The sequence below is a fragment of the Paramacrobiotus metropolitanus genome, unplaced genomic scaffold, assembly GCF_019649055.1.
Source record: "Paramacrobiotus metropolitanus isolate TYO unplaced genomic scaffold, Prichtersi_v1.0 Parri_scaffold0000020, whole genome shotgun sequence".
Taxonomy (NCBI): Eukaryota; Metazoa; Tardigrada; class Eutardigrada; order Parachela; family Macrobiotidae; genus Paramacrobiotus; species Paramacrobiotus metropolitanus.
This window is the reverse complement of record NW_026570240.1, coordinates 976,295-990,906: the sequence shown is the minus strand read 5'-3', so window position 1 is coordinate 990,906 and position 14,612 is coordinate 976,295. Positions and strand designations below refer to the sequence as shown.

Below are 14,612 nucleotides of genomic sequence, written 5' to 3'. Positions count from 1 at the left end.
AACGAATTTCACGGTGACCTCGGCGTGATCCTGGGGATCGGGTTTAACAACCAGCATGACGATGCTTTGGAACTGCGGCACATCCAAGCTTGTATTGGCGGGTGAGCACGAATAGAATCCCTTATCCTGAAATTCCGCGTGCTTGATGAACAGCGCCTGCTCTTCCTGTCGCGTGGATTCGGGCATCGTTCCGTCTAATCTCTCCCACTTCACTTGGATGTCCTTGCTCCCGGCTTTGCACTCAATGATGACGGGCTGACCTTCGTACACTTCTTTACGCACCACCTCGATTTCAACATTGGGCTCTTCAACGACTTCGGTACCTGCCGGAAAATGAACATACGCACCCAGGGGCCGATCAGAATTATCCAGTTATTTTTCTCAACAGCATTTAATGGGCTGTCGAAAGTTTGTATACACCGACGTCGTAAGTAAAATGTACAAGAGTTTTTCCGCTTTCGCTGATTAGTACGACACGCTACAGCGACGCATTGCCGTTTACAGCGTTTGCAAAATCAAACGATGCCACCATTTTCCCCGTTTCCTTGTCACAACTTTTATAAATCACTGATTTTGATTTATTTGCCACTTACTAGCTCCAGCTCGCGGAACAATCGTGAGGGTAACACTTTGTTCTGTGCCGGGAAGTGCTCGCACTGCACTGCAGACATAGTCACCGGCATCCTCCGCGGTCGCATTGCTGATCATCAGTCGTCCTTGCTGCTTAACCTCAGCATTGCTCGGCAGCTCACCATCTTTTTTCGTCCATTTCACCGGATGACGCAAGTCTCCACTGCCACAGAAAAACACGGCTCGTGCTCCAACCGGTAAGGTCAAATTGGCCGGATACGCTTTAACGGCCACCATTTCCGGCTCTGTCACAGATAAAATATAATAAAAAAATGACAATAATGATTATAATGGGAATAATGATCATGAGTGTTTTTTTAATGTTTAAAATTTAATGATTTTAATTAGTGTGAACCTGGGAAGCATACCAATATGTGCTCTGGCTGTTGCCGGATAAATACATAAAAAAATGTCTACCAGCTTTAAAAAATTTAGCCCTACCGCAATCCTTTTCGTCAGACCCATCTGTGCAGTCTTTATTTCCGTCACAAATTTTCGCGTAATCCACGCATTCTTTATTGGTACACACATATGTGCTTGCAGGACAATGTTTTTGACCGGCGGCAGGAGATGTATCTGCAAAAAGCACCGCAATTGCAGCTGGAAAACGATCCCTTATGAACTTCTCTAGACAACTTCTCTAGACAGTTGGTATGAACTTCTCTAGACAGTTTGACTTACCATTTGTCGCTTCCAAAAGAACTTTATCACTGCCAATTGTGTACAAGCCAAAATGTTTTTTTTCACCGATGAAAATTCCCAATCTCTCCTTCAGCTTGGTCTCCAGTATATCGGATCCTGACATGGCAATATGCACTTTCGCCACAACACCGCCTGCTTCGTTCGACCTGTAAAACTTAGAAATTGAGCTTGCGCAATTAAAGTCCAAATTTAATAAAAACCGGCACATTTCAGTCCATTTAAGATAATAATTTTGCTGCTAAGTTGTGAATGGAAATGTTTCTTACGCGAAACTCTCTATGACCGGTGTAAAAGTTCCATTTAGTTTCTGGAAGCAGTCTTTCAGAATGGTGGTCAAATCCCAGTCAAGGAATTGGAAAGCGTCGCTTTTGGAATCCTTTAGATCTTCAGTCCAGTTCGCCGACGGAGCCGTTATATTCAAAGTCAGCCGAAAGTTCTCTGGATACAGTAAATTTTTGCTCAAGTGAACTTACCCAAACATGTCCCAAAGTACACATAATGAATGGGCGCATAAATTAAGTTTATTAAGCAATAATACACTAAGGTATCAGCGAAAACGAATGCTGTCATTCAGTTTCACTGAAACTGTGATTTGTGATGCACTTATCAACACTTCTAACGTAAAAATGGTTGCTTAAAACCCCAAATCAATTATAGCCGCCAAAAAGAAAATTAAGGGGTTTTTCTGTAGTATTACAAACGGTTTTTGGACATATATGCACTAATTTAATTTTAACGAATGTATATGCCTCCATAAAAATCTTACGTACTTGCAATATGTAGGCTTTTCTAACTGTTAAATTTGTTAAGTACATATAATGCTCGAACATGCTACGATGTTCTTACTGGTAGGTCCCGATCCGTCCGGCAGCGGAACAAAAACCGGGGGCACGGACGGCGTGATTCCGTTGCGGACGTTGGGACGATTGGAGAAGGCACTTCCTTCAACGTCCATATCTGCGCCAATGTCCACGTCATTGTCGGTCGTGTCGAAGTTCCCGGAACCTTCGATCTTCTGCCGAGTCAGCTGTCTGCCAGGTCGCACTAGGCGTCCGTCATTGCTGGAGTGATACGCCGATGCCGCATGTTGCCGGGCTTCGCTAGCTTCATCAACAGCATCTTCAAAAACTAGATCCTCGTTCGTTGACTTGGAAGGGTCATACCGTTGAAAGTTTAACTGAAAACAAAAAACTCCGTAATAAGCTTCGACGGGCTTGCATGCGACAGAGGCGGAAAATTTGCAGCGTGCTGGTTATACAATTTTATAAACGATGCGAGCAGAGCTGTTGTAAATTAAAATAAATTTGACGTAAAAAAGCAGCATTATAAAATAACTATAGTACGTACTCACTTGGAACATATCGGTGTTCCGGATGATATTTGATTAAATAATTATATTGACGATAAACATATGGTATGTGGTATGTCTACACGAATTTCGGAATTTCCAAAGCAATTTTTTGTGTATAGCGCCGTACTTCCATTCACCGTTATAATATATGGTTATGGAACTTATGGTTCATTGTTTCTTATAGCAATCGCCTGATTAAACAATTAAATTTCTTTGCGCTGCTTGTACACTACAGAAATTAGCTGCTTATTTAATTTCATGTTAAACTCGCATTTTCAAGCAAATCTTGTACAGTATTGTGTTGTCCGTGGATAGTGCTGTTGGTGATACTTATTGTTCTCTACGAAAATCCAACTGACAAAATATTTTGACCAAATTTTTCTAGTGGTATACGATATCACTTTACGCAAAGTTTAAAATAACATTAAGAATTCGCGTTTATTGCACTGCATTGGTACTACTCGTCTAACGCACTCCAGTATTATATGGTAGCTGCTGCCACAAACATTTGTACCACGCCATTGAACAGTGCTCATATTGACAAATTTAGTATGCAGTTATGCGGTCTATTTTCACTGCACTCCTGCTGTGGAGAAAAAAACGCTTAAATTGTGGAATAATCGTACTCCCACTGGGCGTCCTGGATAAGTCGCGCTCAGATTAAAATTTGGATAGCCCATGGCCACATATGGACTCAAAATATGTACGCGCTATTATGTGAAAGCAGTAAATATTCCACACGAAAATTCGACTTAAATTTACAAAGAACATCCTAATTCATACAGAACGCACAGAATAAACACTGATTCTGTACACTTTTCCGTTACTGCGCGATGCCGCATTTCGTTTCCGGTGCGACTGCAGCAAATAGACTTTAATACCTTAAGCAAAGTCAATTCATCAATAAAGAAGGAAAACAACCATATAGCAACACCATCTTGACATGAATGAGCCCGTTAAGAATGCAATGAGACAATAAAATAACTTTTCAAAACTCTTATTTGAACAAGAACATAACAAGTATGGAAATAATAGAACAAGATCCAATAGAATGGAAACCCAAGAAAGGAAACGAGAGTTGATTACTAGCTATATGTTGATAAAAATCACCTGATTTAAGACTCTTAAGACTAAATGCGCCTTTAGTTGGCTAATGCTAGAAACAGGACCCGAACCAGGAAACGATGAAATACCGATTTCGGTGTCTCATAACAACCTTTAAAAGTCAATGCATTTTGCCCTTTATACGTAAATGTCGTCTAACAAAATTTAATATCTTTGAAAATAAGCAAATCGCTCTCGTATGTTCTTCTACAATTATGTAATACCTTGGTAAACTGGTAGCCAACAATGAACCTTAATTTTTACGGAATGAACTAAACTACCATTAGAATAACTGCAAAATCTGAAGCAGTTGTATAATTTAATGAGAACCTGAAAAACTTGTAAATAAACTGCAAGTTTAAAGCTCCAGCCGTTAGTCGGACATTGATTTCAAAAAAACTATTCATCAGTTACCGACTCTGTTAATTTGAGCAGATAAATTTTGGAAATCCATTCATGATCAGTCGTCAGACAGTAGAAAAGGGTCACTGGCTAGTAAACTGTTAAGCAGCTTTTCACTTAACGATCGCCCATGAAACCGTTAATGTCAGCCAACTTACTGTTTACAAAGATCAAGGATTAAGGCTTTATGTCAGGATTAGTGACTCACAATAAGAACAAGCATTCCTATCACAAGAATACACCGGCTTTCCCAAACTGCGCTCCACATTTAGCGCAGCAGGCGGCCTTTGGGAGTTACGCCTTTTCCGCGGTCTACCGTAAATGTATGCTTCCCTGCCCTTCTGCACTTCCGCATTTTCTTCCCCCAACGATTCAACTTGCAGTTAATTAAACGACATGCAATTAGCTGGATAAGCACGTACTAATTAACATGTTTGCGCAGGCTGCACGCACAACCAGCCAACTACTGGCCTGACCACTGGTCATCTCCTGTTACCGGCAGTTACTAATTAACTTCATCGCTACACCTTAGTTCATCGGGTAAATGATATTGACACAGCCAGATAAAAATCATCAGTGATGATGCTGGGGTTTGTTTGAACTTACCCGACGAGCAGGAACGTGTATAAGGAGAAATACATTGCAGGTCACCAGCAAACACCAGAGGATGTTCGGATGCGGCATTTTCGCAAGAATGCCGCCCGATCCGTCCCTTTGCACAGCGAATCAGTAGTGTGTTAACAATTCAATCCTTGTAATATTTCCACAGATGTATTTCGGCAAGTCAGCCGTAAAATCAACTACGCCAACTGTGCAGTGCGCCCGCACGTGTGGATGGTTAATGAGAGCGTTGCAAATGAAACGAGAAGTAGTCGACGACGCTGCCGCGGAGTAGTTTTCCTGATTATGTGCACTGCAGCAGTTTGGAGCCGAATCAGAGCAGTTCTTAATCAGTAGTAACATCGCTGCAGATGTTGGTACGTGGAAGAACGAAAAAGGAACGCTTTACTGCCGCGTCGTCGTCATCTCGAGCTTTTTTACCCCAGCCGTCATGTTACGCACAGCGAAGAAAGGCAGGAGTCAACTTAACTAACCGTAGCAGCCCACACGAAAAATGCAACATATATAACCGGCTAATTCACAGTGGCGCATCTGGGTTTGGTCCCTGGACAAGGAGATTATGAAGAACAGTTCGGGCTCTTGTCGGCTGCGCAGCAGGGCCGTCTGCAAGCAGTGTGGCTGGATCTGCCGACAGTCTATAAAAAACAACTGCGCTTGGAAATAACACCACACATAAATAAGTCAAAGCGCCAGATTATCGGCTCATGTCAACTTCGCTCAGAAACGCTTGTCGCCAAAAAATGCAGGCAGACTGTATCTTTCTTATATCAGATGTGTTTCAAATTTTAAAGTGGTCCCCAGTGATAAAGTATACTGTCAGGTTTCTCTTAACTGGGACGCAAAGGATCTTATAATTGCCTGTAAAATTGTAAGCCGCTTCAATACGTTTGAACGTTGTGCGTTTTGAAATTAAGTGGATCTCTTTACTACGGTGGACATTTGCAATGCCCCTGTGCTCAGTGCACAGAAACATTCACACCTTGCAATTGTGCGATAAACAGGATCTCCAAAGTCGACGACAGGACGATAGGGACAATCGAATTTTTTCAGTTATACTGAAAATGCTAGCGATAAAACAAAGACGTGCGTGCATTCTATATTTTATGATTTTCATCGTTTAGAAACAAGATTAAATTAAGTCATCACAGAAAACCGGTTAGGAAAGAGCGAAAATAGGATAATGGTTATTGAACGACTGTTGTCGTACGTAAGATATTTTCGCCAGTTCTTCCTTTTATTTAGTCTATCAAGATATGTGTAATTACGAACCAATCAAAATGATCAAGTTTTGATGATACAGAGCTGGAGACGGGTGGAATCAAAAGCCCGAGCATAATAATCTCTTTGCCACTGCCATGAGCGTTTTCTCCACTCACATCATAATCCACTGCCACATAAATGTCCACTCAAGGGATAATTAGATAAAGGCAAGCATAACACCGTGATATGTACCGAATGTTCATCGATAGATGTTATGCACAAATTCGGGATTTAGGAAAATTGTTCACAATGAAGTATGAAGTATACATAAACAGAAAAACTGAATGATCCGTCTGGCCGTTGTAATAAAACAGTACTTTAGCAATTATTTATCGCAGGCATGCATAATGTGTAATGTCCACTGCAGCCAGCTGTCTCCACTTAAGCACTTTAAGTATTCGATCAACCCACTTCTGCGGGCACGTAGAGCAATGAAATATCCAAACGTAAAGGCTTTCGTTTGTCGATCGTCATACAAAGAAGTTTTGACAAATGGACAACGTCCAGTATGTTCATACAGACCGGCCAATCATTCGGCCAAAGATATCATTGATTTTGACAAGATCCAGCATGCGAGCTGATTAGTAAGTGGTCATAAGCCGCCGTTATCATTAGTTCCGAGGGAGTTTAAGACTGCCGGTTTTCTCTCCAAGTTGACTGTCCGTTTATCGTATATTACCGATTGCCGTCACGGAAAATACGTTCAATATGGTACATTTGCACTAGATAATTATAACGAGTGGGCTATAATTTTTTTTAGCTAAGCCAAATGTCTCGAAATTGAAACACATGTTTAAGAATTTTCTTGTTGTCCATATTAAGTATTTTTCTTTATAATCGAACGCAATCTGCAGATACATACACTATGTAGCGTAGGAAGTAGGTTATAGGAGCTATACTGTGTTTTCGTGATAGGTTGTTCATTGCGATTTTTGTGGATACATTCGTTCAAATAAGATGCGACGCCGCACAAAGACAACATTTATTTCAGTCAGAGTTTCTTGTTATAAACCAGAAGAACAATATAAGGTCGCGGTGAATGCTTGGCAAGCATGTCGATTAAAATCACATCTCTATATCTATATGTATATACACAATTTACAAAACGTTGCCGTACGATGCATTTTAAGTAGCAAACTGACTATTTTAATAATAATTATTGAAAACACCAGCAAACTTTCGGAAGATAGAGCGATGCTAAAAATTGTAAGTGGATTCATTCTTTTTGACTCATGAAGATCAAATTCGAATCCAGTTGAAACAATTGTGAAATCAATGTCAATTAACTACGTTCGCAAGACCATGTACACATGTATTCAATAATTCCAATTTTTTCTAGATACGGTGGTTGTTTTTATTTGCGTTTTTACCTGGACCATGGACTTACTAAGAAAGCAATCTGTTAGTAGATTATTGTTAAATTACTGTTAATATATTTAGAGACAAGGACTGCATTGCTAAACTTTGGGAATCTGAAGAACAATCGCGACTGTCCTGCTGCAACATCAGTAAGATCTTCGCGCTTCTGCGACGATCGTCATAAAAGCGTGAAGATTGTAGATCTAGATATTGCAGCCGGAGTGGTAACAGGTTCCCTCAAACAAGACCGTCTGGTTTGCAGCTACCTAATTGCCCTTTCTCACAACCAGCTGCACCAGATTCTGGACCATATCGGTTTTGGCATCATTCCTGTCCCGGCACTCGTAATATCCGGCGTCTTCCTTCCGAATAGACGTAAAGGTCAGTTTACCATTTTCTGTGGCAGCGTGTGTTGGTAAATCAGCTCCGATTTTTGCCCATACAACGTCGCTTGGATTGGCAAAATCCACATCGCACTGGAGACTGACAGTTTCCTGTTCGGTGGCTGTTTTGCGGACTATTTGGATTTCCACGGTGGTTTCATTTCGACTGCCAGTTGGTTCTGCAGAAATAGAACAAAACGTCGCTGAATGTATATACGTCGATATATTCTCAAGCGGAGAAAAAATAGCTACTATTCAGTGCTTGTTTCGATTTGATTTGCAAAAGAGATATGAGCGTTCCTTCTATAATCCTATTCAGAATCTTAAGACTCGTGAAGTAGCACAACTGGTTAGCAAACCGGAAACACTGCGCGCGCATGCTATGACCTTTTTTGATAACGTTAAGCTGGACGTTAGCCGGTTGGAGGCTTGCGCCGCCACCATCAACCGAACAGACATAAACACCGCTGTCCGAGGTGGTCAAGTTCAACAGTGCCAGCCGACCGTTCTCCGTTTTTCCTAAACCTTCCCGAAGGCCTTCTCCGCTCTTTGTCCACTTGATGCTTTTCTGAGCAGCACCGTCGTCGCAGTAAAACACCGCGCGCTGACCTTCGGACACCGTTAACGTTGCGGGATAAGCTCGAAGAGCAGATGATGTGCCTAAAATTGCGATTATATATCATAAGTATTATAGTTATAAATTATAATAATACAGCCATCATATGATCCTCAGAATAATGTATAAACCATACAAAAACGTCCAGGGGCATGCGAGCAAGATCAGAAAAGCATACAGTTTAGCAAGTGTACGTTGCGAACAAAGCTTCTATCGAACAAAAATAACAATTACTTTTTTGGAAATCGAAAATTATAATTTCTGTACAGAATCCGTCATATTACTTCAAAGTACAACGCGAAAAGCGGGTATATAGTAATAATCATATACTTTACAATACTATTCCAGCTCCTACCTGTAGCAGAAACCGATGGCAGGCACTGGGTAATAGTCGAACACCCTAACAGGACCATCTAAAATTTCTCCGATTAATTCCTGTGTTCTAAAATTATTAATTGTCCTGTGATTTGTTACTGACCGCAGATACAAGTAATCGACGCCCTTGAACTGTCATCTCGTGGAATTCGATAGATCAAACAATTTTAATAACAATTTATAAAATTTCCCCTTTGGAATTTCCGGGGAAGATGGTTTAGCTTTTGGGACTTAAAAGCAATGTGGTGACAATTAAAAAAAAGATAAAAAAAAAAGCTGCATGCGTTTTCCCGACTTACTACTGAATGTCGTTTAACTTGATCTGTTACTTGTGCATAAAAAACCTGTACTGAAATCAGATAAAGAAAGAATTAATCAGATTACAGAATCTTACGTTTCAAGTTACGCGAAGCCGCGTTTGGTATTTGTAAGTTGCGTACAAAGTTCTTTTCCCACGACAGAAGACCAAACCACTAAAACGCTCCTGTTGTGTTGCCAAATGAGAATGGGACTTCCGAGTTCCTACAGCATAGCCGTTGCATACAGGACGCCGCTCTACCACAGAATAAAAACTCTTTCCAACTTTTGGTCTTAAAAATTCCTTTCATTTACCATTTAATAGTTCCTTTTAACCATACAAATTCCCTTCTTTCAAAATGTTTTTCTAATTATTAACATTGTCCAGAAAAAGCCCAAATTAAGCAGGTTCAGTAACTGAATTCACATGGAGAGCCGATCACTGCGGATCGTGAGAAAGAATACAGAAAACTTGTTTCCCGTTAACGATACGAGTACAAGTTGAAACGCTTCAAAAAACAATCACATTCAGAAAAACGTCCACTTTCTTATCCAATCCGGGTGTCCATCCAAATTGTAAAATTATTAAGCTAAAAGTTGGTCCAGTCGTCTATCCAGAAGCCTGAAAAGCCGTTCGTATTCTGGAAAGAAAAACCTTGTTAGTAAATAGGTGGGCGATCTCACGCTGCGTACAAAACTTTTGTTACGAGTAAATAGTAATTACCGATAGCGGACTTGAAGGTATATGATTTTTTGTGTTTCACAATAACGTCGAAATAATCCGGTGGCAACGTGAGATCTAGTAGAGCATACCGGAGTAAGCAATCATCAAGTTACTGGATAACTGTAAACTGAAGTAATCAGACAGCTGAAAGACGCAAAAACCTCACTTTTATCATCAAACTCCACGTCTTTCAGAAACAATCCTTCAGAGGGAGCCTGGGTTAAGGCCTTATGGTATCCGTAAGGATCTGGAGTATTCAACATCTCCTGAATATCTTTTTCTTGGATACGCCCTTTAGCTACGCCAACTAGTGCTCCAATCATTCTTCTGATCTAACAATCAAAATTGATCGCAGTATTAGCGCCGGTACGATTAACGATAGGAGGAGGAATTTATCACGTTAGGCCAAAAGAATGGTTTCCAACAAAAACTTCCACAATCATCGTTAACAAACACGTTGAACAAAAAATTACAGTACTTGTTACCAGGCAGGTGCAGCGAAACAGATACTCCATACACGCACCCGCTGTTTCTCCACAGGCAACAACCCAACACTGGCAGAATACGCATCTTGTACCTGTCTTTGCAAGAAGCCCGAAGACCGGAAAGTGATATCCCAGTACTCTATTCCATCCTGATGCCGATCATGTTCCGCCAAAAACCCCTTGCCAGGAGATACGTCGCAAATTTCCATAAAACGGACGGGATTTCGTGGTATATCGCCTATTCTCGGTGGCTTTGAGAATGTGCGGAAATCATGCAGGCCAAGGAAAAGGCGTGCCGCACTTACCATCGCCCGGTGGTCAAAGGGGGGTCTGCGCAAAGCACCACATTTGTTCTTTGCCAACTGCTTATGGCGGCTGCGCCGCATACATTAGTTATAAAATGTGCTAAGAAAATTGAAATTCACTTTAAAAATGCAAAGAATTGTTCACCGACAGACCAGAACGCGCAACTGTAGCTTCAGAATTTATTATAAATATTATTAAGTATGTATAATTATAAATGAATTATGTACAATATACTTACCGGTAACATTATTTTAATAATTTTTTAAAAATTATTATCATTATTTAATTCATAATTTTAGCTTCGCAGCTTACTACTACAAAATGCTTTGGGAGAAAATACCCATCGAGAATTCGAGAGAGCAACGGAACGACAAACAAATATTGCAAAATGTAAGTAAATTCGAAATGACCCACCCTAGGAACCAGGTCGTCTTTGACTCCACCAAAGGTACAAGCGTGGCAGCCACCGCTCCTCTGGGGACAAAAGGTAGCAGTTTACTGTTGGGAATATCGTACTTCACCGCCAACCGGTAAAGGTATGTCCTCCTTCGCGCGTGTCGGACATTGAACGTTTCAGGAACGATCTGCGCACTCGTCACCCTGCACATAAACTCCTTTTGATGCTGTATCAAGGTACCGAACAAATCCCGCTCAGATGTATACGCACCTCACCTGATGTCTTGCCCGTGCTCAGAAAAATAATGATTGAGAGCATACACTAAAGTTTCGGCTGGATAATACTGTCCGGGATTCTCATGATGAAGATCAGCTGCAGCTGCGCTGCGCAGAGCGTGCACACCGGTATCCGTTCTGCTGGATACATAAAGCAGTGGGATGTTTTTGGGCTTCAAGATTTTTAAAGCTCTCTAAACAGCCGTTCCGAATTAGACACGTCCCGAGTAAACATCAGCCTAAAGAGCCTCACCTCAAAAACGTCTGCAATTGTGACTGTTCTCGGATTAAACATTCCACGAGCAGACTGTGACTGCATGCCACTATACCGAGTCCCGAAATAGCTGAAGAAGAACAGGTATCGCACCATTCCTGATTCACCAGAGTAACCGGAGAATTTTGTTATGGCTCCACCGCTCTGCCGCTCCTCGGCAGCGCTGCGGACAGTGACTTAATCAAGAGACTTCTAGTTACCGTACTTAAAACTTAAAATCCAGTTTCAAATGAACATAACAAAGTACAAAATGTAAACGAAAACGAAAAGGACAACAGTTTTCGCGAATCGTTCGTGTCTCTCTTTGCAGACCTGCTGGAAAGTTGCAAACAGACCTGTTTTGTAAAAAATAATCGTTTTAATGCCATACGGAAACTGGGCGGCGACCACGTGAGAACCGGGCCGCAAGCACGCCGTGACGCCGGCCGATTGACTCTGATGAGTTGGTTGGTCTAATCCGAAAAGGAAAAGCCTGCAACTCATCCCTCAAGACCGTCATCTGAACTCCCACGTAATGCACCAGTGTGTAGTGCGAACTTCTATAACTTTTATAATTTATTTACCCTTTTTTTATTATTTTGGAGTTTCTTTTGAGTTTGAGCTGGAAAATCCCTTTTTAGTTTTGGAGATAGTCAGATTAGAGTTTGAGGTGTTAATTTTTTCATGGCACCCGAATTATACCGATTCTTAATCAGTTGAAGGAGAATCTGTTGTTCGTGAGCAAATGTGAAACAAATTACACCGTGTTACTTCGGGACAGAAGTCCACTACCATGTCTGCGCTGCAGAGGATTGGCCAGGTAGGTACTTGACGTTTATAACGACATTTCAGCTCGAAATTTCTGAACAGCTGAGTATCTAATATACATGGCGGATATGTTTTAGATCTACCAGTCTCTGCTGGATAAGTCCGTTCCATATTTGATAGCCCGTTGGGTGACATTTGGCACGTTGATCTTGGCATTCATCGCCAGAATTTTCTTGGCTCAGGTAAGTTATGGTCGTAGAAATTATGCATTTTCACATAAAGCTATTATTTAATTTTATTGCCAGCATCCTGGGTCAGACCAGTTATCAAAGCGAAAGATGCGATGCAGTGCAACAATAGAAATGTTTTTATAATGTATCCTTATCGTTTATCCTTACGAGTTTGTAGAGGTCTTCCAGAAACCTGAGTCTCTATTCGCATTTCTGCATCATTTTAATGTTTTTACAGGGTTGGTATATTGTCACATACGGATTATTTATTTATCACTTGAATCTGTTTTTGGCATTTTTGACACCAAAAATTGACCCGGCATTTGCGGACGACAACGGTACGTCTGGATTTCGTGTTGTTCTCTAGAAAATAAAAATTCCCAATTTGCAGCTGATACAAATAGAAGTACATAACGGTCATACCGGTTGTAGGTTTCATTACTATTGGACACTCCATGATTTATTAATTATGCCTGGAAAAGCAGTTTTTTTAGTGCAGATTAAATAAAACTTCGCACCGTTTCTAAGTTAGTTTTACACTCTGTAGAAACTGCGGAGGAATCATACAAGTTATTGCTATAATTATGTAGTCAGTATAGTGGAATAGACTCAATAGAGCACATAGTGCCACATACAGTACTGCATCTCCACATGTTAAAGTTTCTGTAATCTTCTTTGATTTTTGGTGGTCCTTAATAAGTAAGAAATTCTTCTGTTTCTTTGCTGGGAAAAGGGAAAAGTTGTATCATTTCGCAGATGACGGACTTGAGTTGCCAACACGATCTACGGAAGAATTCCGTCCTTTTATTCGACGGCTGCCCGAATTCAAGTTCTGGCTTGCTGCTACCAAAGCCACCGTTATTGCGCTGATCATGACGTTTTTCGAAATATTCAACATTCCCGTATTTTGGCCCATCTTGGTTGTGTACTTTATTCTTTTATTTTGCCTCACCATGAAGCGTCAGATTAAGGTGAAGCAAAGCGTCAGTGTGCAAAAATTGAATTTCCGCTCATCGGTACGCTTATGTTTGCAGCATATGATTAAATATCGATACTTACCTTTCACATTTGGAAAGCCGAAGTACGCTGGAAGAGAAGGTCATGTCGGCAATGTCCAGTCTCAGTGAAAGAGTAATCGACGCATTTTTACGGAGGGATGTGGTTTGAAAATTATCACAACCCAGGAGTTATATTTACCGGTTTTGTGGATGAGTTGACTTTTTCTAGCGATAAAATGAATCAGTGGTTTTATCTAAAAATTTTGGCCTTTTTCGTTGATCGTTATTTTGCACATGACGGGGAGCTTGTGAAATCGTACGTCACCTTCACATAACGACGGACTTTGGGCAGCGACTTATTTATGAAATTTTTGCGTAGAGTTGTTGTTTGCGCTACCTTTTAGCTTCGTCACTGCATCTTCATTAAATTTATTTCTGTTTCCGTTTTCATGTCTCGCAAATTTAAGAAAAAACGTAGAAAGGTGAGTACACGTTGTGACTTTACTATGAAAATTTGGCCCCGCGTCGGACCCTTGTTATCATTTTCTCCCTCCCTTACTACGAAAATAAAGAATCCCTCAAAGACGGGCTTTATTGTACAGAAAATTCAAAATTGTACCAAGAATGTTTTCATGATTGGCATTTTGATTTTATCTGAATTCAGTAACAATAATATCTAGAATGTGTCTGTGTAATGATACCTTTTTAATATTAAAACGAAACGAATCCTTGATACTAACATAAGTATTGCCCAGCTGATCTATATTTTTTCAGCTTTTTACTTTCTCACAGATGACAGAACAAAAAATACATACAACAGAATACAACTTGCAACTTAGTGAACTTAGTCTAACGTGATAAATTTTTGTGAAGAAATTCGTTTTGGAAGTGGTACAAACAGAAGCAGGTAAAATGGACAGTAATACACTAATCATTATTTATAAAAAATAAATTTAAGCATGAATTCTAAATCAATTTCACTTGCGCATTAATGAATAATGTGACATTATGTAAAAAAGACACGGTTCATTAGAACATACAGCACATAATACTACATAATATTTTGTAAATAATCA

General features: G+C 40.4%; 3 protein-coding genes across 4 annotated transcripts; 1 reads left to right on the top strand and 2 right to left on the bottom strand.

Annotated features, from left to right (window-relative positions):
* Positions 1-7,077: 7,077 nt before the first annotated feature.
* On the bottom strand, positions 7,078-9,092 carry LOC129586321 (basement membrane-specific heparan sulfate proteoglycan core protein-like). Its single transcript, XM_055479480.1, has 4 exons — positions 8,907-9,092; positions 8,784-8,841; positions 8,200-8,472; positions 7,078-7,991 (listed from the first exon to the last, which is right to left on the bottom strand). The coding sequence occupies exons 1-4, from the start codon at positions 8,940-8,942 to the stop codon at positions 7,696-7,698; spliced, it is 663 nt and encodes a 220-aa protein (XP_055335455.1). The 5' UTR covers positions 8,943-9,092; the 3' UTR covers positions 7,078-7,695.
* A 313-nt stretch (positions 9,093-9,405) lies between these two features.
* Positions 9,406-11,878, bottom strand: LOC129586309 (tRNA pseudouridine synthase-like 1). Of its 2 annotated transcripts, none has more exons than XM_055479455.1 (7): positions 11,541-11,878; positions 11,288-11,481; positions 11,030-11,215; positions 10,348-10,639; positions 9,991-10,156; positions 9,825-9,899; positions 9,406-9,741 (listed from the first exon to the last, which is right to left on the bottom strand). In XM_055479455.1, the coding sequence occupies exons 1-7, from the start codon at positions 11,655-11,657 to the stop codon at positions 9,686-9,688; spliced, it is 1,086 nt and encodes a 361-aa protein (XP_055335430.1). In that variant the 5' UTR covers positions 11,658-11,878; the 3' UTR covers positions 9,406-9,685. The 2 variants fall into 2 exon arrangements, with proteins under 2 accessions (XP_055335430.1, XP_055335431.1); XM_055479456.1 differs by having other exon boundaries at positions 10,402-10,639.
* A 169-nt stretch (positions 11,879-12,047) lies between these two features.
* Positions 12,048-14,009, top strand: LOC129586254 (protein RER1-like). The gene is made up of 5 exons (XM_055479365.1): positions 12,048-12,360; positions 12,446-12,550; positions 12,777-12,876; positions 13,295-13,509; positions 13,573-14,009. Exons 1-5 carry the CDS (start codon positions 12,334-12,336, stop codon positions 13,663-13,665), a joined length of 540 nt encoding a protein of 179 aa, XP_055335340.1. The 5' UTR covers positions 12,048-12,333; the 3' UTR covers positions 13,666-14,009.
* Positions 14,010-14,612: the final 603 nt, after the last annotated feature.

Coding starts and splice junctions, on each gene's coding strand:
- LOC129586309 (XM_055479455.1), bottom strand. CDS start 11,657: ATGGTGCGATACCTGTTCTTCTTCAGCTATTTCGGGACTCGGTATAGT. Junction 10,640..11,029: donor AAGACGACCTGGTTCCTAGG/GTGGGTCATTTC, acceptor TGCTTTGCGCAG/ACCCCCCTTTGACCACCGGG. Junction 9,742..9,824: donor TACCTTCAAGTCCGCTATCG/GTAATTACTATT, acceptor TTTTCTTTCCAG/AATACGAACGGCTTTTCAGG.
- LOC129586254 (XM_055479365.1), top strand. CDS start 12,334: ATGTCTGCGCTGCAGAGGATTGGCCAG. Junction 12,551..12,776: donor CCAGAATTTTCTTGGCTCAG/GTAAGTTATGGT, acceptor ATGTTTTTACAG/GGTTGGTATATTGTCACATA. Junction 12,877..13,294: donor GGCATTTGCGGACGACAACG/GTACGTCTGGAT, acceptor ATCATTTCGCAG/ATGACGGACTTGAGTTGCCA.
- LOC129586321 (XM_055479480.1), bottom strand. CDS start 8,942: ATGACAGTTCAAGGGCGTCGATTACTTGTATCTGCG. Junction 8,842..8,906: donor GTCGATTACTTGTATCTGCG/GTCAGTAACAAA, acceptor GAGAAATTTTAG/ATGGTCCTGTTAGGGTGTTC. Junction 8,473..8,783: donor GCCATCGGTTTCTGCTACAG/GTAGGAGCTGGA, acceptor TCGCAATTTTAG/GCACATCATCTGCTCTTCGA.